Consider the following 25,244-nt stretch of genomic DNA (forward strand, 5'->3'; position numbering starts at 1 on the left):
TGATCCCTGCCTCAATCCAAATGGAGAGGCGGGTAAGAAATTATTATTGTTGTTATTGTTATTATTGTTATTATTATTATTTTATTAGGTGTTGTAGGGTTTGCTTGTTTTGCTCTGCTCTCTATTTCTTTATATTTCCTCTGTTAGTGTGATATTATGTTTTGGATTTGTGACTTTTAGCTGCCTTGGGATTTATTTATTTATTACATTTCTATACCGCCCAATAGCCGGAGCTCTCTGGGCGGTTCACAAAAAGCAAATGAATTAATAAGGGAACAGAATGTGTGTGTAAATCAGGCCTACAGAATTAAAATGCACACATAGCAATCAGCCTTTAGCAGCAACTCTAAAAATTCAGAGTTATAAAAATACCTAGTGATCAAGCTTTTCTAGTGATCAGGTGTTTTGGACTATGGAGCCACACAATTTCTGCTTTCTATCAATTGTGGAACTCCCGTAGTAATCCCACCAGTATGGGCAGGACATAGCAGAAGCCATGCCTCAAAGCTACTCTGCTACTGTTCTGTTGTCTCCTCCTTGGCAAGGATGACAGACGGATTTTACTTGATATATAAGTTACTCGACTTCACTTTTGAAACTTTTATCTTAAATATACATTGAACAGGGGCAAGTGACAATTGCTTTAAAATATCTGTCTAAAAAAAATAACAATTTTTGTAAGCTCCTCCCATATTGCCAAGCCATTTTTTAAAAAACAAAACAACAAACCCAGCAAACATGCTGATAGCATTATTGCAACACTTCTTCAGATAAAGGTCTGCACGTTCTTAAGGTGGCTTAGTTGCTATTCATTTTCCTACCCAGCACAAATCCTGTGCCTTCCACCACTGTGTGCAAAAAGCAGTCCTAAGGCTTTACCCATTACTCCATCTCCACGCTGGGGAATGGTTTGGCTGTTGGAAGTGTTTGCTCGCTGCACAGAGATGTTACGGGCACAGGAGCTCTGACAGGTGGAGGGAAGATAGCAACTCTAAAGGCAGCAGACCTGAAAGGATGGTGAATAGTCCTATGCTTCACTTGCTGCATAGGGACAGCTCCATTTCCAAAACAAAAGAGAAAAGCATTCTGCCCCCAAGATCTGTTCTTTTCACACACACACACCCCAAAGCACTGGTTCTGTCCCCACGAGCAAAAGCACTCATGATTACTAATAAGGAAGGAATCTCGACCCAAACTGTCTAGTGAATCTGTACATCGGGAGAGGCCATAGAGTTGGCAACAGTCACTCCATGTCAGTCTCTTTCGGGAGACTGGGCTGCATCAAAATTAAAATGACTCAAAAGAGGAAGTCCTCCGAATCCAACATTTACTTGGAACTAAGCGCCACCATTCAAGTAAAAGCATTTTTAGGAGCGCAGCTTCACATGCTGATTCCCACAGGAGGAAAGTGATGCCATATTGACTCCTCAAAGGACACAGGAGAAAACAAATCCGCATTGATGGGGGTTTTTCAGTTGCATTAATTATCAGACTATATCCAAAGTCCTTAAAGAACTTCTTGCAGTGCTGTGTCCTCCAACTCCACAGCTGAAAGGTCACCTTGGTTGGCTTGTGAGCATTTGGTGGCTTTTCAATAAGTTCACCAATGAGCATCATACTGTCATCCTAAAGTAAAGAGACCTAGTCTTGAATTGGAGGCCTGGAGTGTGAAGGAAATATAGCCAATCGGGCTTGATGGAAAAGCTGGAGTAGCCTGTACAGGAAGGGCAGGGATGTGGGAGATGCTGGGAAAGAGAAATGGAAGAAGATTAATTTCATTTTTTTATCTACACCAAGCACAAAACCAGATGTTACTCATGAAACTGGTCAAATGTTCCTCCTCCGAGTACAAACAAATCCTCCCCAAGTTCTGACATTGCTAAAATAAACCTCTGACACAGCTGGGTTGCCTTCACAATACGAAAAGGCATTTCTAACACCAGTGTCAGTTCCAAGTTTTTGAGGGCACTTGAGGAAGACAACCTCAGTGGCACCTCTTCCTCAATGAGTCCACGTTCTCACCGCCATTGTCACCAGCTGCTATTGCTCTTCATCCTCTTTCTCATCACTTTCTCACCACTTACTTGCTTGGCAGGCAGAGAGCCAGGGAGCGAGTTGGCAATGGCATCTCCTCCTCCTTCACACCACCTTTATTGTCTGGGCCAGAGCAAGAGGCAGATGAACAAGCAGATTGCAATGGGGAAGAGGAGGAGCAACTCCAGGGGACTCTTGTCAGTGGGCCACTGCTGGGGCGTGGGCCCTTGACAAGTACCCAACCATGCTTACCATTGATACCGGCACCACCACTCTTCCAGATTCATTAACCTACTTGGCCTATTTACAGCTACTTGGTTGGGATTGTCAAGTTCCTCTTGAATGCTCTAATCTTTTCTTTTGGTTGTCATTGAAGCAAACATTCCGGAGCTTCACCTAGCAACCGAGGTGGATCTGTTCAGGCAGGTAAACTTAAAGCAATAGGGAAATATCTAGGCCCTAATGATAAGTAAAGAATTGCTGGGACATTTTCTAATAAAAAACAAATGAAGAACATCCTCAAAGCCCTAGATGACATGTTCAGCAGAATCATGTGTGGCACCAGACCCTATCATTCCAGGAAGGGCATCACATATTCGAATAAAAGACATAGAAACAAAATCACCATGTGAATAAACTAACAAGTCATGTGTGCAAGGTTTTCTATGCGTCATGGACTGTATTGCATTGTACCAAATGAATTTGATGGGTTTTGTTGCTGTTTGGAAAGCTTGAAGCTGGTTTTGAAGCATGGGGTTTAATCAAACTTTCCCCAACCTGGGGGCTTCCATTTGTGCTGGACTACAATTCCCATAATCCCCAGCCAGTGTGGCAAGTCTGGCTGGGAGTTGTAATCCAACAAATCTGGAGGGCACCAGGTTGGAGAAGTCTTGATTTAATTGAATAAAATGGGATGACATTTCAACATGCCTCCATCCCCACCTGCAGTTTGAAGTGGTACAATCCAGCAAGCACTCCACGTATGATCCTGGTGATTATGTACCATGGTTCACATTTTGAGACATTTTAGGGGACAATCTGGCTCAGGGGTGAGCTGTAGATATTTTGTGTGCGCGCGCCAGGGGGCTGGTTGTCTCAGCAAGCCAAGAGAATGGTGGCAGGGAGTCATTGGGATAGATAAGAACATCCCAATTGCTATATTGCTGTAAGGGAGTGATACACAACCAGGTATGGATCAACCTAGATGCAAATGGAAAGACCTCAGTTTCAGTAGGCAGGGCTGGCCCAAGCCATTTTGCTGCCTGAGCCGAAGAACAAAATGGCACACCCTGCCATTCCATGTAGAAAAGCCTTTCTTCAACACTGAACATCTTTCTTCAACACTAAATTTATTTATTTATTTATTTATTATTTATTTAAAACATTTAGATCCCGCCCTATATCATTAAGATCTCAGAGCGGCATACAGATAAAACAATAAATATATACAGTTAAAAACAAATTATGGGACAGCATTCTCCTGAAGGCAGCAGACTAGCTTAGGGGGTGTAGAGAAACCCACACAGCACACAATTCTCTCCTCTAACACTTTGCTGCTGCCTCCCAGCATTTGTCACCAAAGGCAACTGCCTCACTTTGTCTAACGATAAGGCCGGCCCTAACAGTAGGGGCCCTTCTGCCGTCCTGCCTCAGATACTCAAAGCCTTACCACCAGCAGTCTGGACAGGGCTCTACAAGTCATTCCAGAAATCCATATCTCGGCGAAACACTTAAGACGTCCCCCTTTCAAGTTACCACATCCCACCTTCCAAGTCCCTAATTTCTAGTACTCTATAAGTCAGAAGTTATAGGCAGTAATATATGAGTGCCTCTGTCTCTCTCACCTGGGTCAAGTCGCACTACAATGACACACAACATGAAAGCAGCCAAGAGTGACTTTTTGTAGGAGATGGAGCAAAACTGGCCTGCTAAGGATCCCAGCACTCTGCCCAGCTGTGCCAATATCGTCAACACCTTTTGGGACACCGAACCTGCTGTACAAGAGAGCAAAGTTGCACCAGGGAAAGCAGAGAGGCGATTATCATTCAAAAGAGATCTTTCTCTCAAAGGTGGCTTTTAAAGTTCTTTCCTGACAGGATCTGTGGAATTATCACTTTTTTCTTAGAGGGCTTCCAGACAGTGACCTTGTTCAGATGGCACGCTAAGCCATGGTGGTTAAGTATTTTAAGCAAAACACTATAGTTTAGCATGTCGTGTGAACCATCCCTAACCATGGTGGTTACATAACCATGGTTTAAACACGCTCACTAACCATTTGCTGCAAAAGGGTTAGCAGGCTAACCATGGCTTAGTGTGTCATCTGAACAGGCCCAAAGAGGTTGTCATAGAAGGACTGCACAGCCTCACTAATTTCTTGTGGATAATCCAAGTGATAGACTTTGCAACATAAAGCTGACTTGTTACGGACATGACTTTAGGTTCACAAAACCTTTATCACACATCTAACAAAAATCGCTCTAAGCCACAAAAGCTGATACCACCATACATTTGTGCAATGTCTAAAGTGCATCAGCAGCCTTTGTTGCATTATTACAACAAACTGATACGGTGACCTCTCCAGCCAACCAATTTTTCGTGCTTGCAAACCAAGAGCCAATTTGCGTGATACAAAGGCATAGAAGAGCCTGTGGGAGGTGGCTTGCCTCTCTCAATCATACTTTCTGATTGGACCTTTTGATAACCTCATCAAGTTCAACTGCACCAACTGAAATTTCAGCCTGTGTGCACAACCTTTCATAATGGGTCAGGGGCAGCCAAGAAATCAAGACTAGCAGAGCAAACCAGCCAGACTCTAATAGAAGCTGCCCAGAGAACATAAAAAGAGCCCTGCTGGATCAGACCAAGGGTCTATCTAGTCCAGCATTCTGTTCACACAGTGGTCAAGCAGCTGCCCGTGGGAAACCCACAAGCAGGACATGAGTGCAAAAGCACCCTCCTATCCTTGTTCCCCAGAAACTGGTGTAGGCAGGCTTACTGCCTCTGATATTAATGGTAGCATAGAGCCATCAGGACTGGTAGCCATTGATAATCTTCTCCTCCAGGAATTTGTCTAACCCCCTTTTAAAGGCATGCAAACTGGTGGCCATCACGTCTTGTGGTAGCAAATTCCATTGTTTGACTATGTGCTGTGTGAAGAAGTCCTTCCTTTTATCTGTCCTGAATCTCCCACCAGTCAGCTTCATGGGATGACCTCTTTGGGTTCTAGTATTATGAGAGAGGGAGAAAAATGGGAGCTACTCTACAACACAGGCACGTGCGCAAAAGGCTTCATTGAAGAATAGGTATGCTCAGACATCCATAGGTTCAGCTGCAAGATGGCCCAAAACAAAGCCTACCCAGTCGCTGTTTCCACACCATCTCTGGCTGTTCCTCGAGTATTGGGCACTCCTCTTCCTGTTGCAACCACTGATGCTTCTTCTCTCTAATGCTCTCGTGCGCCTCCAGCTGCTGCTCCTTGCTCAGTGCTTTGCAGCCTCGGAGCAGCTCCTCGGCCTCTGCAAAGTGCCCGAGCGGCAACAGCACATGGAACAGATGAAGCTGGACCAACAGGCCATAACTAGCCATGTGCCAATTAGCTGGGGAACGTAACCAGTCACCGCCAACTTCTAGCATCACGTGAGGCTCTTCCACTCTGCTATGCAAGAGGATACTAAGGGGGAACGCAACAACAACAATAACCACACTGTAATACTATTGCATAAGAACACGTTTGTATTGACATAGTACATTTCCTATGCATTTTGTGAACCGCCCAGAGAGCTTCGGCTATTGGGCGGTATAAAAATGTAATAAATAAATAAATAAATAAATTCTCAAAGCACTTGACATAGAGAGTGCCAGTATAACTTAAGTGCTGGAGAGGGGAAACTTTCCACTGTTGAGGGCCACATTTCCTTGTTGGAGGCCACATCCTGGTGTTGGGTAGGGCCAGAGTCAAACATGGGTGGAGCCATCCCTCTGTTCTCTGTGGCCCGCACCCCTCCCTCCCTCCCTCCCTCCCTCTTCCATCCTCAGCAGGTTGCTGGGGTAGGGACAGGTTGCTTTTGCCAGAGGTCTGAATGGACTAATTGCAGAGGGCTTCCTATTCTACTCAATCCGTCAAAGCAAACAATACGGGTTTAGATGGACAAACAGGCTGGCCTGGTGTAAGGCAGCTTCCTGTGTTTCCTACTACACACCTGAAAAGTAACAGACATATAGCTAGGTGATTTAAGCCAGGAACATGTAAAAGGCAGACCATGATGCACTAATCAGTTTTGGAGAACTATCTAACACCAGCTAGTTGCTGGAATTCTTGCAAAGAATGCTAGACTTGGTAGAAAAACCAAATCAGCAAGGCACCATGAAATTCACTGTGTGACCTTGGCCTAATCACTCACTGGCTGGGTTCAGACAATAAGCTAAGCAACAGTTGATTAATTAGTCAATCATCCATTGCGTTGCTTATCACGTCGTCTGGTGGGAAGCGGACAACTGACGGTGCACTATTTTCTCGAATTAAGCAATGGAGAAAAACAACAGGCCGCTGTGTTGTTCATCTGGAGACCCGTTGCTTGTTGTGTCGTGTGGCAGGATCCGTTGTTTAATTTTATGTGTTGAGTGCGCTATTTCAGAAGCCATAGAGTCCTCTGGCAGGAGCAGCCAAAAGTGTCCCAGCCGCTCCTCTACAGCTGGCAGGACTTGTAATGGCTGATGGGATAGCCCTGGGAGAAGGGAGGGCGGAGCAATGGCCGGCCGGAAGGACGACAGGAGTTTCAGCTGCTCAACAGGGGGTGGGACAACATGTCATCTGGGGAGTACCGGCAGCATAACGTACTGTGAGTTTCCTATTCCCCCCTCCATTACCTAAAGTGTCATCCGAACATGACTACTCCCACCCTAAACTACCTCAGAGATGTGAGAATAAAAGGGGTGTGAGGGTGGAGAACTATATATTACCTTCAGCTTCTTGGAGGAAAGATGGGATACAAATGTAGCTGCTATTATCACCATCATTATCATCATCATTATTGATGATGATAATGTTCTTAAGCAAGAGTGCAAATGCAGGGTCACTTTATACAAATTTAGCTGGTCTGCTACAGAAGGGTTTATGATTACTTTTTATATTGTTTCAATTAAGTTTTTGTTTTAATTTTGGTCTTATTATGGTTAGATGCCTTGAATGCTATTTTTTGGTGGAAAGGTGAGATATAAATCAAAGAAATAATAGTTGTGTCTCAACTGTTAAGTGATCTCAAATATGCACTATAGCTTTAGAAATTTAATACACTTTGGTGGACCATGGGGATTCTAGTAAATAATATTCTGTTATTACTTTTTACCTCAACTTTCCATTTAAAATATGTCCAATAGACCATGCAAGACTAAATTCAACTCACCCATTATTTAAGCAACATTCCTCTGTAAGACACAGATCTAATTTACACTGAAGTAGTAAACTGATGCTGGATTGCACCACTTCAGACTGCAAATGGTAATGGAGAGGGTGTAATCATATGACTGAATACATTTCCATCCAGAACACAAATCCCTGCACATAGAGAACTAGAATCCAGCAGAAGGCTAAGGTATAACCATTCTCCCTGATATCTAGCTTTCTATGTGGAGGGCATTTTTTCGTATAGAATTCAGTCAGTCATGTGCACCACAGCCCCATCTGCAGGCTGGAGTTCTACAAACTAGAAACAGTTTTACTAAGCACAGAGATAAGAGGGGAACCCACCACAGCTCCAGAATTTTGGGAGGCCAGCATTCAGGATCATGGTAGTATTGAAGGATCCAAGGGAGAACTTCTCTCCATCTATTCATCTCTGCCAGGGCCTGGATACCCACAATGCACAAGGAGCACTTCAGTTCTTCAGAGCTGGTTGAGCAAAGAGACACAAAAGACAAGAGCCGTGTGAGGAACCACACTCCTGCAAGCAATATCCCAATCATGAAGAACTCCACCCTCTACCCCACAACTACACGCTAAATTGATATTTTCTGTTTACAGCTCACAGACCTGCTGATATAAAGTTTTATTTCAGTACTGCAAGGGCCCTGAAATTCAGAGCTTGGCATGTATTAAGCCTAGTTCATATATAATGCTAAGCCATGGAGTGGTTGGTTGTGATCTAGCTTGTCGTTGTATCTCAACTGATCCCTGAAAACCAAGTATAAATAAAAACGTAGAAACCATAGTCTGTTGCTGGTTTAGAAAGTCTGTCTTGTTTAAACTATTATTTCTTGTGATATCTCAACTCAGAACTGTGGCTTATCCCTGACTAGCTGGTGCTGCTATCTGCCCTGAAACAGAGGTGCCCAGCAAGAGCAGCCTGAAAACAAAACCATTCTGAAATCTGGCAAAATGAGCAGGAGAGAAACAAACCCGAATTAGGGAAACAATTTGCACTTTGTTTTCTCGTCTGCAAGACGATTTACGGCTAAAGCAACAAACCATGGTTAACATAAAACATGGGTTAGCATTATATGTGAAAGCAGTGTGTGTGTGTGTGTGTGTGTGTGTGTGAGAGAGAGAGAGAGAGAGAGAGAGAGAGAGAGAATGTGTGTGTGCGAGAGAGAATTAAAAGCCAGGACAATTAAAAATGGTTACTATTTGCAGTACAAATATATCCTAGGGTTGGGAGGGTGCTGTTGTTCTCATGTCCTACTTTTGGGTTTCCCATGAGCAGCTGGTTGGCCACTGTGTGAACAAAGTTCTGGACTAGATGGACCCTTGGTCAGATCCAGCAGGGATTTTCTTATTGCCTTGTCTCTGAGACACAGGCTTCAGCCCTCCCTCTTCTGCCGCTTATGCCAGCAAGTACCAGAATGGCCTTGCAGTTGTCGTGACTCCAGTTCCCATCAGCCCCAGCTGATGGGCCAATGTTCAGAGCTGAAGAGAGTTGTAACCCAACATATCTGGAGAACTGCATCTGTCAGGGATGCTTTAGGGTGGATTCCTGCATTGAGCTGGGGGTTGGACTGGATGGCCTTGTAGGCCCCTTCCAACTCTGCTATTCTATGATTCTATGATAACTACAGGTTTACCAACCTGGCTTTAAAGGAAAAACAACAATACAGGCTGTTCCCAGTTCTCATCCTTCCTCCTTCCCAGTTAAATTCAGCACATACCAGTTGGAGTCTTCAGTCTCAGGGTCTCCCACGAGGCTCTCACAGCCCTTCTCACACCTGTCCAAGGCAGCAGCAAAGTCCCTGTGCATCACTAGTAGATCAGCCGCTTCCTCCAGTAAAGAAGCCGCTTGGGATGCCGTCGGAGACAGAGACCCAGGCTCACTGCTTCGTAGAAGGCTCCCTGCCCCGCCGGCTCCAGCGAACGCCATAGACCAATCCTTCCTCATCATCGCTAAGTGGCAATCCCAGAATTAAAACACTCCGACTCAGCTATGCGACAGGCCCGTGAACGATCCAGTCCCTTGCCCAATTGCAGAGTCAGTACGCAACAGTTATACTCACCAGCTTGGGCATTGGGTCTGTTTGCTCTTGCTCACCTACTCATCCCTTCCCTATTCCTTCAGAGGCAGGCCCTTGCAGCTTTGCAAGCAGGCACCAGCAAGAAAGGAAGAGGGAAGGGAGGAAAAAACCTAGCATGGAAGTCAAAACGTTTTCTTGGTTTGCACCATCCTTCAGTATCCAGGAAGAAAGACCTAAGCAATTATGTCAAGCTGGAGAACTGCAGTCTTTCCACCAAGAATAGCTAGCGGTGGGGAGGTGTTTGCAGCATATGGGGCCCTATATCCTATAGCACAATGCAGAAGCAGCTTCCTTTCTAGAACGTCGAAGACCATCTCCCTGTACAGTTTACAGCATCAACGTCGCGATAAACCCCCAATTTAGACTACCCGGCCAGCAGCAGAAGAAACGTCTTCCTTGCTTCCCTCGCATGCGCATATGCTCTCTACAACAAAGCATTTTGGGAACTGTAGTTTTGAATGCCAGATCGAAGAGAAGTCACTGGCAAAGGCTGACTGAGGATGTCCGGACTACAACAACCAGAAAGCAGCCAGTCATGGGGAGCAACGTGAACAGGAAGAAGCGCGGGGTGTAGAATTTATGTTGCAGTAGCAGGATTTGTGTCCGCATACTGAACGGCGCTGAAGTTAGTTCCCAGTCCTTTATGTGATTCAAAGATACAGCCTGAGATGTGGACCAGCCAAAATAGCTTTGGTCTCCTGAAATTATATGTCCACGCCTCCAGAGGATTCTTTTATCTCGACGTCTCATAATCGCAGCCTTCCCCAATTTGGTGCCCTCCATGCTGCTGGGGATTATGGGAGTTAGCGTCCAGGGCACTGGGTTAAGTCTAGCTGCTCAATGAGCTCTGATAATGCTGGTGCCCTGTCCAAAAGTCCTTTTCTGCCAAGGCATCCCTAAGGAGTTGCCCCCGCCTCACACTGGAAACAAAATACAAATAAAGACCTGAAATTTCAGGAGTGGCACACCCCTAAAATAGCATTTGTAACATCCCAGATCATATGTCCAGAGCACCAGGAGGCTGTTCTGTATGTTCCCTTGTGGGCAGATGCCCCAAATTACGTTTGTACACACAGTGTCCCCATGCATCAGCTTGGAAAGACACTTCTAAATCAGGAACCAGATTTCACAAAGTTTATGTACATTGTTGTTTGGCCCTAAAGAAATGGCACCATATTTACTTTCCCTAGTCCTGAAATAGTACAGAACAATATGTTGTACAAGTAGATCTTATCAGGTAGCTGTTTCTGACAGCTAAAATGCCACCCCTCAAATGTGCTACCCTTAGAAGCTGTTGATTTTTGGACAACAAGTTTAAGCATTTTGAGCTAAATTAGGGTGACCATATGAAGAGGAGGACAAGGCTCCTGTATCTTTTAACAGTTGTATTGAAAAAGGAATTTCAGCAGGTGTCATTTGTATATATGGGGAACCTGGTGAAATTCCCTCTTCATCACCACAGTTAAAGCTGCAGATGCCCAACCCTCTCTTAAATCTGGTCACTCTAGTATAGCTCCTACGCCTTTAACTGTTGTGATGAAGAGGGAATTTCACCAGGTTCTCCATATATACAAATGACACCTGCTGAAATTCCCTTTTCTATGCAACTGTTAAAGAGACAGGAGCCCTGTCCTCCTTTTCATATGGTCACCCTATTCAAAAAGCCAGCAAGGCCCAAATGCCTGGGTCTAAGGGATCCTTCCTCAGAGCCAGGCATTGTGGGAAGGGGTGTTCCACTGGGTTATATGGACAGAGAAGCACCTTCTGTAGTTCATAGGTGCACAAGCTAGAGGAGCTAGCTTAGTTCATGGGTAGCAATGTAGGCCAGGGTGCAATAGTGCCAGATTGATCTATCTATATATAATATTCAAATGGATGTTACAAAAGGATGTAAAATCCAATCACATCCAACATAAAGCAATGATCAAACACAAGATACACTTGGTAGACACAATCAAAATAAATCCAAATTAATTAAGAGACACAGTACACTGATTGTAATTGTTTATATACAAAGCTAGAGGGAAATATTTCAAAACTTCCCGTTCTCCAAAGACTTATCCTAACAGGTCTCTCTCCAGCATGTTCTATGAGCTGATGAAGGTGCAATCATGTCCTGATTGTTGTTAGCATAGTTAATAAATTACTAGATTCCATAAAAAATATCAACATATGACTTGGATCTATACTGCTTGATCTGTTTTGTTAGCTTTTCGATCCATGTAACAGACCAGAGTTTATTACAGTAAGGGATGCTGATATTCATTTTTCCCATGAAGATGTTTTTATCATTCTAGCAGTCACACATATGAAAGTAAGAAGTTCCTTATATACAAGGTTTTTATTGGAACAAAATCTGATTTGGAACCCTCTTTTCCATCTGTGCCTTTCCCCAAAAGTCACAAAAGAATCAAGCTGGTTAAGGGATGCATTTCCTTTATCTAGTCACAAGGTGTCGCTCAAATAATGCATATTTGTTGGATTGAGTAATTTTCCATTTTAAATATTGCTACTCCACAAATAGTGTACAAAGCAGCAACTACAAACAATCTGAATTAAATGTAAAAACAGTAAGAAATTAACAGTAAAATAACATATTAAAAAGAAGTAATAAACAATAAGCAGAATTTAAACAAAAACCTGGGAAAATACATTAGTATTTACTTGGTGTTTGAATAACAACAGCCTAAGTGCCTCTGTAGGGTGTTTCAGGCCCTGACCTGGATCCTAAGTGAGGCTCTCGAACAATACAGATGAGAAAGGACAGACAACTTTCCTTCCATTAACTTTCTTATGCTAATTTATCATAGGATCAAAGCCTATATCAAGGCCCTAACCATGCAAAACACGGCAGGATGGACAAGACCAGTACTGGTTCAAGGTTCCTGAGGGCCCTTGGGTAAGACACCCTCAACAGGCCCTTCCCTCAGTGAGCTTGTCTTTTCATCACAATTATCACTCACTGCTATTGCTCCTGATCCTCTTTTTCATTATTGAGAGTCAGTGTAGTATAGTGGTTAGAGTGTTGGCCTGGGAGTTAGGAGATCCAGGTTCTAGTCCCAACTTGGCCATGGAAGCCCACTGGGTGATTTTGGGTCAGTCACAACTCTCAGTCCAACCTACTTCATGGAGTTGTTGTTGTGAGGATAAAATAAAGAGGGGGGATTATGTATGCTGCCTTGGGTTCCTCAAGGCGGAAAAAATGTAGGATATAAACTAATAAATGAATGAATCAATCAATGCTACTATTTGCTTGCTTGACAGTGAGCACGTAGGCAAGGGCAATTACTGCTGCTCCTCCTCACCACCACCACCGTTGTCTGGGTCAGAGTGAGAGGGAGGTGAACAAGGTTACATGGCTGAACCGGAGCAAGTTGGCCTCTGCTGGGATGTGTGGGCCCTTGGCAACTGCCCGGCTATGCCTACCGTTTGCCCTGGCCAGGATTATATGAGAGTTACTCCAGGCCCGGTCCAAATAAACTTCATATGGCATGGAATAGGAAGAATAAGGATACAGTTGTTTAAACTACATTAACTGAAATTGGGGGAAAGGAACAACAAGCTTTCATTAATGCTAGTTGAGATTTCTTCTTCAGCTTCTTAAGGGTGCTGAACTGGGCTACAATAAAACCCCATTTTTTTTAGCTACTGAGATATTGAGATACATGGCTGGTATTGTGAAAACAGATGGTTGCCATCTGTCAAGGATGTCACTTAGGAAGCTGCTGAAGACAATAGTGCTGCATTTCATGGTCAACAGACAGTTTCTCCCATCAGTGCCACTTTCTGCTTGGAGAATTAGCACAGACCAACATGCTTCCATTTACTTAGTAGGCTTCAGTCACAGTGTCATAGCCAGAGAGCAAGCAAAGTGTGAAAGAATGGGGGGCAGAACAACATATCCCCACAATATTCAAGCAAGTCAAGCCATGTGCGACATGGAGGCAACTCCTCCTCTTATATATTTATATAGTTGTATATTTACTTATTATTTCATTTCTATACCACCCAATAGCTGAAGTTCGTTGGGCGGTTCACAAAAATTTAAACCATAAGGTACAGCATAAAATATAAACTATGGAAGCTTAAAGCCACAATATAAAACAACAATATAAAAGTATTGACTGTGCCTTCATCCAAAAGAGAATTTCAGTAAGGTGTATACACACAAAAGATATCCAATACAATATCTGGTACCTGGCAATGAATCAGTTTGATCTGGATGGGGGAAAATGTTTTCTGAACCCCAAATATGGGAACCAACCTTGAATAAGCGTAATAGAAGTCAGGAAAGAGAATGGGGAGGAGTTGAAGATGAGGTAATTTTGGAGCCTGCAAAAAATCCCATTGCTGACAGTATCTCTGCAAACATTCTACCCAAGCATGTTTCTGGTGTCAGAATTCTGGGGTGCGTGGGGCGGGGGCTTGTGCATGTAATCCTAGGTGACCGCCCTAAACCTGGAAGTGGTGAGACATGCAAGCTAAAAATTCTCCTAGCAATCTGCATGTGATCTTCTTGGATACTTGAAGTGGGAATAGTAGGATGGCGGGCCTTCTGCTGGTGTTGGGACCCTGGCAAATGCCCATCCTTCTCGCCCTCTGCCCCTGGCCCTGAAACAAATGCAGCATGTTTTTCCTAAGGGAGTTGGTAGTCCCTAACCTCCAAGGTCATATTGGAGGGATCAGAACTGTAACTCATCTACATAGAAACACAATAGTTTAATTGTGTGTGTTTTAAAATGTTTCAGATTGTTTGAATTATTTAAAATATGAAGACATATGTGGGGGAGGAGAGGTGAGCGAAACGAAACTCTTTTTAAAAGATACACTCTCAATTGTAGTTCGTCTGCTTCAAAAGACGCAAAAAAGGCCTATTGTTGAGAACTACAATTCCCAGTATGCACTATGAGAGAAGCCGGCGTTATACCAGCCTGTGCACAACATTAATTCCCAAATATGGAGAAGGATTAAATGTTGACAGTTACGAACTGTTAAACTTGTCTCCCCTATTGTGAATAAAGAAGAGGAAGAGAGTGGGGAGGAGCAGAAAATGAGGTAAGTTTGCAATCTGCAAACACTACAGTCAAGCAGGCTTTTGCTGGGAAAGTGGCCAGGGACTGTTAGTTTATTGGGAGGAGAAAGGACGATTGCACTGAGGATTGGTTGCTTTGGAAATTAGCCTGAATTTTAAAAGAGGGTGGTTATTTCAGGAAGAAGGAATACAACCGCAGGAAGCAGAAGAGCCCCTAAAATTAATTACATCTGGTTTTCAGCTCAGCGACTGCCATTAAGGAACGAAGGATAAAACAATCAGGTGGGCACATATTTAAGCTCTGATTAGGCAGCAAAGGGCATAGTCTAGACCATAGATTTCAATGAGACACCAGAGAGAATGTTTAAGGTTGTGCAATCTTGCGCAGAATTACCTGGGAGTAAATCCTACCTTAATACAGCGAGTCTTACTTACCATAGGCTATCACAGTTCATCCCACTGAATTTAGGGAGACAAGACAGACTTTCAAGTAAACATCAGGCCGCAAACCTCCCTCAAAGAAATCAGTGCAACTTAAAAATGCTTCATTTTTTAATTATTATTATTATTATTTTTGGATCATTCTCTGTGCTTGGACATTAACAGTGCGGACCTATTCATATCTACTCAGAAGTAAGCCCAGACCTATACATATCTACTCAGAAGTAAGCCCCACTGAGTTCAGTCAATGGGATTACTCCCAAATAAGTGATTTCAGCCTACATTTAGTAAATAGCATACCTCCAACATTTAAGCTGCAATCCTATACCCACTTATCTGGAAGTAAAATCTACCGAATTCAACCATCCTTACTTGTGAGTAAAACATTTCATTTCAATTTTTGTGAACCGCCCAGAGAGCTTTAGCTATTGGGCGGTATAAAAATGTAATAAATAAATAAATAAATAATCTATATCATCCAATAATAGCCAACACTCTCTGGGCAGTCCACAAAAATTACAACCCATAAATATAACATAATAAAAACATCACATAAAATCTTTAGCATATAATTTTTAAAAACAATTAAAAGAGGTCAAAGAACAGTTAAAAGAAGATACTAGGTCCTGATTAAAAGCCCCATCATACACTATCAAATGCCCAGGAGTAGAGGAAAGTTTTAAACTTGCTGGGAGTAGAGGAAAGTCTTAACTTGGGAAAGTCTTAACCTGAAAAGACTACAACATTGGTGCTAACGTGTATAATAGAGGTGCACAATTTTAGGACCAGCCATAATTATGCATTTTAAAACCTATAGGTTGCAGTGGGAGAAAGCTGGGTGCTAAAGTTTTCAATTGTGATCAACCTATGCTAAACTCTGTGTGATTTACAAGCTGTTATTCCACACGTTAAAGACAAGTTGATTCAATTAAAGGCACTACCTTATCTTTTTCTTTTCTTTTTTCTTCATGAGAAAGCTGCATGGTGAAACATAGTAAAGAATGGTGCAATTCCAGCCAGTTTAAGGCCTTCTTATTTGCTTGTTACATTTTATAATGCACAATAGCTGAAGCTCTCTAGGCTGTTCACAACAATTAAAACCATAGAATACAAGATGGTAACATACCATATGAAAGTTTAAAACTCCACTATAATAACTAAAAATAATAGCCAAATAGAACCTAGCAGCAGTGCAAAGGTTTAAAATACAGCAGGAGAGAACTAAAATAAAATAAAAATAGAGAGCTATGCACATATGTAACTTTTCCACTAAAATCAATGGGATAGTGTGCACATCGCAACAGAATAGCCTTGCTCTCCTACAAGAAATGTGCCATGGAGCATTTTTGTACTTTCCTCTTGTATCCTACAGGGTGCAGTGTTGAACCGTGCAGGACTAGCCTCTTGCCTTCAATTTCCATAGTTGTACGCACAATAGTAATTTGATATTAGAGGCTTATTTGAATTAAGAGTAGGTGACTATCACTATGGGCACACCCACATGTTCACACATAGCAGCAAGCCAACTTTTTATTTTGAATCAAGATCAACTAGTATTAGAACCAAAGCAACAGATATGAAGTCTGTGTGACTTGTTTTGAAAATTTGGAGCTAGGTGGATTCCACCAGTGGCAATAAGAATGCCCTTTGTATAGCTACTCAGAAGTAAGACCCACTGTGTTCAATGTGCACAGGATTGCATCCTCAGTCTGAAATGTGTCATTCATGAAGGCGATAGCAGGTAAGCTTTCAAAACCTAATAAGGAAATGTTCTTAAAAGAAATATAATGTGTAATGATGATACATTCATCATTGTTTTTATGGTCTCCATGTTCTCTCCTTTTCCTCCCCCCCACACCCTAAAACCACATATTTTTGAGACTGAAGGCAAAATGAAGTTTGTTTGGGCACACAATTTCCGCCTTTACAAAAAAATAAAAATAAGGAAAAACTCTGCCCATGATATGTTTTCTACTTGTTAACACAGAGCTCCTGAAATATGAACAATTCATAAAAGTTATGAGCTTGTAGTTATGATTTCAAAACAAATCTAATATAATTGAACAGTCTGTTTCAGTAACATCCATTTTATACCAAGAGCCCTTGGCCTGATTTAAACATTTCTCTGCAAGCCATTAGTTCAGACCTTTGTCCCTTCCCTGGCAGCCTGCTGAGTAGGGAGTTATAGAAAATGGGGTATCCAAAACAGAGGTAGTAAAAGAGGAGGCCTGGACAACTTCAGGGTCTGGCTCCACCCACTCTTAGTCCTGACCACACCCACTACCAGCATGTGAACTCTGACAGATTACCCATGAGGAAATATGGCCTTCCATAGAAAAAAAAATCCTACTCCTAATTCAAGGATTCGTTCTTGCTGAGGTGGTAGACTTTCGTCTGGGGGTTATACCACTTCAGACTGCAGGTGGGAGCTCATACGTCTGACTGATTTAAATAAATAAATCCTTGCATATTTTTTTTTTAAAAAATGGCATATTGAAAAGAAGGATAGGCTAGAACCCTTCTTCCTGACATCTAGTTTTTGTTTGCAAGGGGGAATTGTGCATGGAGGACCAATGTAATGTGATTCCCTCCCCTGCAGTCTGAAGTGGTACAGTCTGGACACAGGTATACCACCTCCGTGACAGTTATAATTTGCGTTAATTGATAGTAGTTAGCATTTCTTTCTTCTGATAATTAATTTGGGTTTGCTTTTTTTCTAACCCAGTTATAATGTTAACCATCTCCAGATACTGCAGCAGTGAGTTCCAATGACTGATGCTGTGGGGAAGCAGCTTTTATTATTTGTTGTTGTTGTACATGGGTTGTCTAGAACAGCAAATATATGTTTTCTTTTTGTTATTTCCAAGTTACTTGTTTTATATTCCTATTAAAGCAGAAAAAAGACATTCATCTTGCCATGCATGGATTGGAAGGCATTCCTCACTCCTGGTAACTTTTGTGAAACTACGTTTTATTTAGCATCTCTGCCTGATCCTTTTTGCACTGGAGTAGCCAGGTGCAATAATAGAAGAGGGAACCAGTAATTGGAAGAAGATCTGAACCCTTTGCTAGGCAGTTATTGCATAGAGTATTAAACAATAATTGTGTTGGTGTTTTTTTAAAGCGCTCGTCACCCAGTGCAACTCAAACAGAGTTTGAAATACAGGCACCTGCAACAAGGTCTCCAGGACAAATCGCCTCAAACATTAATCCAGATCGGAACAGTACCCGGTCACAGGGTGACAGAGTTGCGGGTGGACAGTCTCTCTTAACTCCTGGCTTCTTCTGTGTTAGTGGACTGTTAATTGGAGATTAGCAGCCTAAGACTCTGAGCTGGAAGGAGCAAGGCCATGCAGCTAAGTTTGAAGAGAAAGAAATAGCCACGGCTTCCCATGTTGAAAAGGAGAGGCAGCAATATCACTTTCATCAAATGGGATAGCATGGTGCACATGGTGCACCAGAGTACAGCAGGAGCAGTTCTCAGGACAGGTATGGATCATGAAATTCTACAGTGTACTTTGTACACATTCTCCGATGTAAGTCTCCTGGAATACAACGTTTCCATCTTGGTTCTTTGATTGGGATGTTCTGGCTATTTGGACTGATGTTGAGGTTGCTGATTGGAGACCCTCATTATTATTAATTGGTTAATATTAGGAATGAAACTAAGCACTAAGTATGATTAGTTCATGTTTGGCATATACCATACAGCTATATTTTCCAGCTTTTCATGGGCCAGTGCAATCAATTCATAGGACCCGGATTGTCTCCCCTTCTTTGATACTGATAATGAGTTAACCTTTATAATTATATTTTGTCACTCAATGTCTCTTTCTCTTACCCTACTGCCTCTGGCTTTGTGTTTAGATGCCTGTAAATAGCTTGGACACATTTAGTTTTTGCATTAATGAATAATGTTTGGATGCCTAGCAAAAGGTTGTGTACTGGTTTCTATTTGGTAGCTGTGTATTGGTCAACAAAATGATACATTTAAGCTTGAAATGAAAGAGTGACCAATATGCCTGCACTCAGGAAGATTGTCTGCCAATTTCTGTGGTTACTTTATTATGTGTTGGACTTAACAAACAAACCAAACTCTTTGTCTTCTGCTTGTTACTATGTAAAATAACTCAACAGGCACAGCAAGGAAAAGCAACTGACTATATCAGAAGTAAACAGCAAGGGCAAAATTAGGTGGAATGGGGGAAGGTAGATGATGGATGACTTATCAGATTTTGGTAAGCCAGCTAATGTTTGGATTCCTACAAAGAATCCTACATTGCATGGATCTTGATCTGATCCAGGGAAAGACACTTTTTAAGCAGCCGTTTATCAATTAACACAGATGAAATATGCCTTTACTATTCAGAGATGCTAAGTATGCATGCACTCTTGCTTTATACATTTAAAACATATCTGTGAACCAGATATGTGGGGGGAGAGAACAGACTATGGAAGAAAGTTTTCCTACACCTGTATTAGAAAAGGAATACTAATCTGTACTATTATGTTATTCAAGAATTCACTACTTATTATGCGAAGGCAGAATCTTCCACTCATCAGCAGCCTGCATGTGAAATCCAGAACAGTGTTCAACAAGCAGAGAGTCGGTGCATCTTCAAAAGCTAGGCACAGAGCAAATAGCTCCTAACGGCTTTTGCACGGGAACCAGTTACATGTTGGAAGGGAACTTGGGCAGGAGGGTGCTGTTGCACTCATGACTTGCTTGTGAGTCTTCCGTGCGTTGACTGGTTGGCCACTGTGTGAACAGAATGCTGGACTAGATGGACCCTTGGTCTGATCCAGCAGGGCTCATTTTATGTCCTTACAGAAAACAAAATAAAAATAAACAGCTCCAGGGTTTTTAGCCCATTTGATCTGGGGCAAGTTCTTCCTAAAATACGCTATCCTGCAACCGGGGAGCCACATGAGCCCCCAAGGGTGCCCTGACTGTCATCATCGTCCCCACTACCAGTTCCTCCCACCTGTACTCTCCACTCCCTCCCTGAGATCCTCAGACAGATCACTCTTTCGCCACCACTGCTAGCAACGAAGACAGAGCGATTTGCGTCAGGATTGCTCGGTATGCATGCATGTGCATATGCTTGTATGTGTGTATATATTCATTGCATGTGTATGTGCATGTGCCCCCTTAACCCTAAGATGCATGACATGCGGTCCTTGGGGCCGAAAAAGTTGTGCACTCCTGTCCTGAAGGAACAACAATGACAACAAAACCCTTTTCTTGGGCAACTCCACTTCCTGTCTCTAGTCGTAACAGTTTCTGGTACCCCAAAGAAAAAGTTGATTGGGGGAATCTTTTCTAACCCCAGTGGGCCACCACTATTTAAACCCTGCCTAGTATAAACGCTTGTCCATCTCTTTCCTTAATTAGCACTATAAATTTATACTGTATGGACCAAAGAATGGAGCATCTTAAAGGAAGAATTCAGAAATAAAAGGAGCCAGAAAACACCCCCTTTTGCCTTCATGTTGGCCTTTGTCTGTCTTGCTGCTTGCCACCTGTGAGAGGGTTAATGAAAGACTGTTTTGCAAAAGCTGGCAGTTCTCTGTGGTTGCTAGGATACATTGCCCTGCTCTCAAGGAAGGATCAGCTAATTAAAGATTGTTCTGATGATGAAATGTTTCTATCTTTGTGCTCCATTGGTCAATGGTACTGCCACTCCAGTTTTTAGTTGGGGACTATCTGGGTGAAATTCTGGAATTAAGGGATGCTTCTGCTCTTTTATGCTGGTAATATTTTTGTCTCTATGCCCTGTTCCTAGTAAACCTGGTTATTTGGGAGTATGATTTTTTTTTAAGGAAAACTATTTTAGTATTTCACCTTTTAGGGAATAGATTACATTTTGAAAAATTGTCCATAAGTCCTTAGTAGTGCCTGAAATATTGTACACATTTTTAAAAATCATGTCCCTACTTCCAAAATAGACTAGGTGAAAGACTATTGCAGGCAGAGAAATTCTATCTAAGGGCACCCTGAGAATCTCAACCTTAATTTTAATATTGAAAAATGATCCCAATCAAGTTTCTAGCCCATATATATTTACTTGGAAGCAATTCATAGTACACCAAACTTTCTCTTTTCAGGCTGTAATCCTATATCCACATACCTGGGAATAAGTTACATTGAACTCAGTAAGACTTGCTTTTGAGTAGACACGTATAAGATTGCATTCTTAAGCACAGAAGCCAGGCTTTCTTTCTCTTCACAGCTCTTCTGCCTTAAGAGATGCTAGAGCAAAATTGGATACAGATGAAACTCGGATTAGATTTCTAATTAATTAACTGTCTCTGGGCACAGTTGTTTACTTCTCAGCCATGGTGGGGAGGCAGTGACAAGAAATCTGACCTTGACCGTCTTCCCCTACCTTTCAACTGTAAGTGAAACCTGAGCCTGGAGGACAAGAGTTTCTACTTAGCTTTAGGTGTATACTCTAGTGAAGCAAAAGAAATTCTGCACAAAATATCCTACACTCTGAAGAGAAGCTACATTCTGTGACATGCATAAATTCTACCAATTAAGCATATTTGCATAACTGCTTATTTTCCATAATTTATACTGCTTCTGCTAGGCAAGGGAAGAGCAACCCCCCATCTATACGACAGTGGGATTGCTTCTCATTTAATTTTACCCCGATTTTAGTTGATTCGAATCTAGCCAACGAGTGTCACACTGCAGCAGCAATAGCAATTTATCTCCTGAATTTATTTATTTATTTGTAGCGCAGTTATTAATGCGCATATGCGCACATACAAGGCTATGCATTATAGATGAGGCAAGCTATAAATTTTATCTGAGGAGCTCCGCAGATTCATACAAGAGGAAAAGCGAGTGGGGAAAGGAACGAGGCAGCAGAGGAGGATGTGAGAGGGGGGAAAGCAGCGCATTGCAAAGGACAACCCTCCAAACAGAAAAGGCTTCCCAAAGGCAGAAGCAGCACAGGGCACAAGTAGGGAAAAGACTCCCGCGCAGAGGCTGCTCTCTCTTGAACTGACCACCTCTCCACCCGTGCCCTGTGCTGCTCCTGCCTTTGGGAAACCTTTTGTGTTTGGAGGGTTGTCCTTTGCAACACGTGGGTAGAGAGGCGGCCAGCTAAAGAGAGAGCAGCCTCTGCTCAGGAGTCTTTTCTCCAATGAGCGAGAGGGGGACTGAACACGTCTCGTCCATCTGGGTACCCGTTCCTCCCTATTATTTTTAATATTATAAACTCTATCTGGGGAGCTCCACAGAATCATATACTTCAAAATGAAAATGGAGCGAGGGAGCCAGAGGAGGACGCGATAGGTGGGAAGGCAGGAAATTGGCCAATCACTTTGTCCTGCCCTGAAAGCTCTGCCCACATGTCAAAATGCGATTTAACTCCCCTAACGACAATGTGGTGCAAATTTGGACGTTGATCCAAAAGTCGCGGTATATTGGAAATGTGAATATACGCATTATCACGTTAAAGAACTGGCGCTGAGGCAAATGGGCGGCTGCATCATGTGTCCTAAAATGCGAATATGCGCATTTAGGTTGGGGTAAAGAAGCCGTATAGACATGCCCTGCAACCCCACCTCCTTTCCAATGGAAATCTTGCTCAATCCTCTGTGTCCCCTAGCTTTTGAAATCCCATCAGCCATTATCCAAATACTTTCAAGACTTTATTTGCAGCCTTAAGGTCTAGAAACTTGTTGGGTTTTAAATAAAAATGAATGCTGAGATTCTCAGAACGCATTTAATAACCATTTTTGTGCTTGCGATAGCCTGTTTGGCCGTAGGGAATGCAACCTTAATGCTACTGCTTCTTTGCAGCTTGAGTGAAATTGGAGAGGATGCATAAGGAAGGTTAGCAGGTCATTTGTTAGATATGCTTTGCTAATACCACTGAGTTCTGGGAACAGTGCTCTGAATAATCTAAAGGTGTTGTGTCTGTTTTAAAATGCTCCACAGGGCTCAAGCTCAATGTCTGCTTCACTCTCAAAGTCAAGTGACATTTAACATTCCTGTGTGTTCACTTTATCAGTAAGCTACATAGAAGCTTCCCCTTGAAAGATGGTTGCTTAACAGCAGGACGGCTCACATCTTTAAAAATGTGGGTAGCAAGATCAGTGCAACCTAAATCCAAATAGAAAGGGACTCAGAGGGGTGGTGGGGGAGGGGGGAATTGTTCTGCTGTCTGCATGACTAAAATGGCCTATATGGAACCCCATTTTTAGAGCCAGCGTTGATCACATGCAGCAGGTTCTTAATACCTTTATGTTTGTATCTCCTAATTAAAACAAATAAACAAAACACTCTTGCAATCTCAGCTAGCACATTTTCCAAAGTAGTAAATTCATGGGCTGACCTTGTTTTATGTCACAATTGGATCTGGTAGGCAGAGAGAAAGTATGCCTAGTCTGAGCACTATTGGCTTAATTGCTCTGATGTCACAGAGGACATAGGCCTAGGTAGATGGCTGGTATGCGGATTTAGAAGATGCCAGAAATGGAACTTAAAGTGAATGAGATTTTTTTTAAAAAAAATTAAATCACATATGTATTGATAACTAGACATTGCCTTTTTAACTGAAGTTTTAAACTAAATTCCTTTAGTAACTTCAGAATCTTTCCATAGGATTCCTAACCAGAATCTAAGAGCTTCATCCCATGTACCTGCTTCCCTCGGATTATCTCCATAGCGCCAAGCTTTCGCAGTTGTTGTTGGTTTTGCTACCGGGCGACAGTGATCCTTTGCATACTAGGAAGTGAGTTTAAGGGGGGAAATGTAAAAAAAATAATTAAAATCAACGGATGACCCAATTCTATTCAAATTTGGTATGTTTAAAGCTCCCCCTAATATCTATTACTGTGCCAATTTTGGTGTCTTTATCTTTAAAGCTTACGCAGATGTAAGAATTTCTTTAAAATCCTGCTCCTGCGCCCCAGCAGCGGCTCAGAAGATACGCTCAAAAAGTAGGGCCTAAGTACGGCGAATCTTTTGGCTTTATAGCAGAATTAAGGCAGGATTCATGGGAGTACTTCACAATCAAAGCAAATTATAAGGTGGAAAACTTCTGAGTCTTTTGCATGCAATTCTCAGTGATTGCACAGTATAACACTGGTATGATAAAGCTCTGAATCCCACTGCTAAATCTTTCTCAGTCATCTGTGAAATGGGAATAGTAATGACTTATCTTATAATTATGTATGTAAGTATAGCAGATAGTGTTTTCTGCTGACACACCATAACCAGGGATTACACTGTGAATAGAAGCTATTTCTAAAGTGACTGTTTCTGCTAAAGTCTATCATAGAACAAACTCCTTAAGGGCACAATCCTATGCATGTTTAGAGAGAAAAAAGTCCTAAAACTCTCAGCGTTCCCCTGCTAACAAAAAGGACTTTTTCAACAACTCCCAGCATGGGATTCCACCCGAATTCTGATATCCTCTAACACAACATGTTCTTCCTCCTAGGCGAAATTATATAATGTAGCGCACCAAGCTCCTAGTTTTCTTTCCTACCTGGGACTCAAAAACTGTGTATAATACAAGCCTGTGGCAGTCTGGTACAAACCTCGTGGGCTACATTCAACTTGGTAGGTCACAGGTTGTGCAGGTCTGAACTAATATATCCTTCCTGTATAGTCGAGTTATACAGAGGATTCTGTCCTGGTAAGTCAATGACACAGCCTTCCACAACCTGGTGCCTTCCAGATGTGTTGGACTACAACACCCAGAACTCCCATATTGGCAAAGGATGACGGGAGTTGTAGTCCAACCTATCTGGAACGCACACCAGGTTGCCGAAGAATGCATCAGAAGGTATCCCAGAATTTTGTAGCTTTCTCTCTCTGGTGGACCGACACATCTTGGGAAGGATTAGAGGAGTTTTAATTCTGGTAATGCTTACTTGAATGCACAAACAGTACAGGACTAGGAATACATGCTGTCTTTAAAAAGGGCTCCCGGCTTTTTTCTCTGTTTGATTCCCCCTCCCCCATTTAGTGAGAACACCTACACAAAGTTCTAAAATGTCTAAAGGGTCAGATAAGTGTATCATACTGTTTTGTGGGCATAGACTGTGTGTGGTGTTGCTAAGAGTATGAGAAAAGGGGCCCTCGATAATCACCTCAGCATAGCCCTTAAATCAGGCCTACACAACTTGTGTGACCTGCCCTCCAAGCCGCATGCCAAAGGCTGTCAGCATGGTGGAGTTCAACACGTCATGTTTTGCAGTCCTTAGGCCTTAA

The 25,244-nt window shown here is 42.5% G+C and overlaps 1 protein-coding gene across 2 annotated transcripts; it reads right to left on the reverse strand.

Moving 5' to 3' along the window:
- Positions 1-585: 585 nt before the first annotated feature.
- PEX26 (peroxisomal biogenesis factor 26) lies at positions 586-9,922 on the reverse strand. Of its 2 annotated transcripts, none has more exons than XM_063134831.1 (5): positions 9,175-9,922; positions 7,781-7,921; positions 5,391-5,704; positions 3,879-4,025; positions 586-1,745 (listed from the first exon to the last, which is right to left on the reverse strand). In XM_063134831.1, the coding sequence occupies exons 1-5, from the start codon at positions 9,402-9,404 to the stop codon at positions 1,642-1,644; spliced, it is 936 nt and encodes a 311-aa protein (XP_062990901.1). In that variant the 5' UTR covers positions 9,405-9,922; the 3' UTR covers positions 586-1,641. The 2 variants fall into 2 exon arrangements, with proteins under 2 accessions (XP_062990901.1, XP_062990900.1); XM_063134830.1 differs by having other exon boundaries at positions 3,879-4,028; positions 9,175-9,921.
- Between the last annotated feature and the right edge of the window lie 15,322 nt (positions 9,923-25,244).

This window comes from Elgaria multicarinata, chromosome 9 (genome assembly GCF_023053635.1).
Source record: "Elgaria multicarinata webbii isolate HBS135686 ecotype San Diego chromosome 9, rElgMul1.1.pri, whole genome shotgun sequence".
In the NCBI taxonomy this organism is placed as follows: Eukaryota; Metazoa; Chordata; class Lepidosauria; order Squamata; family Anguidae; genus Elgaria; species Elgaria multicarinata.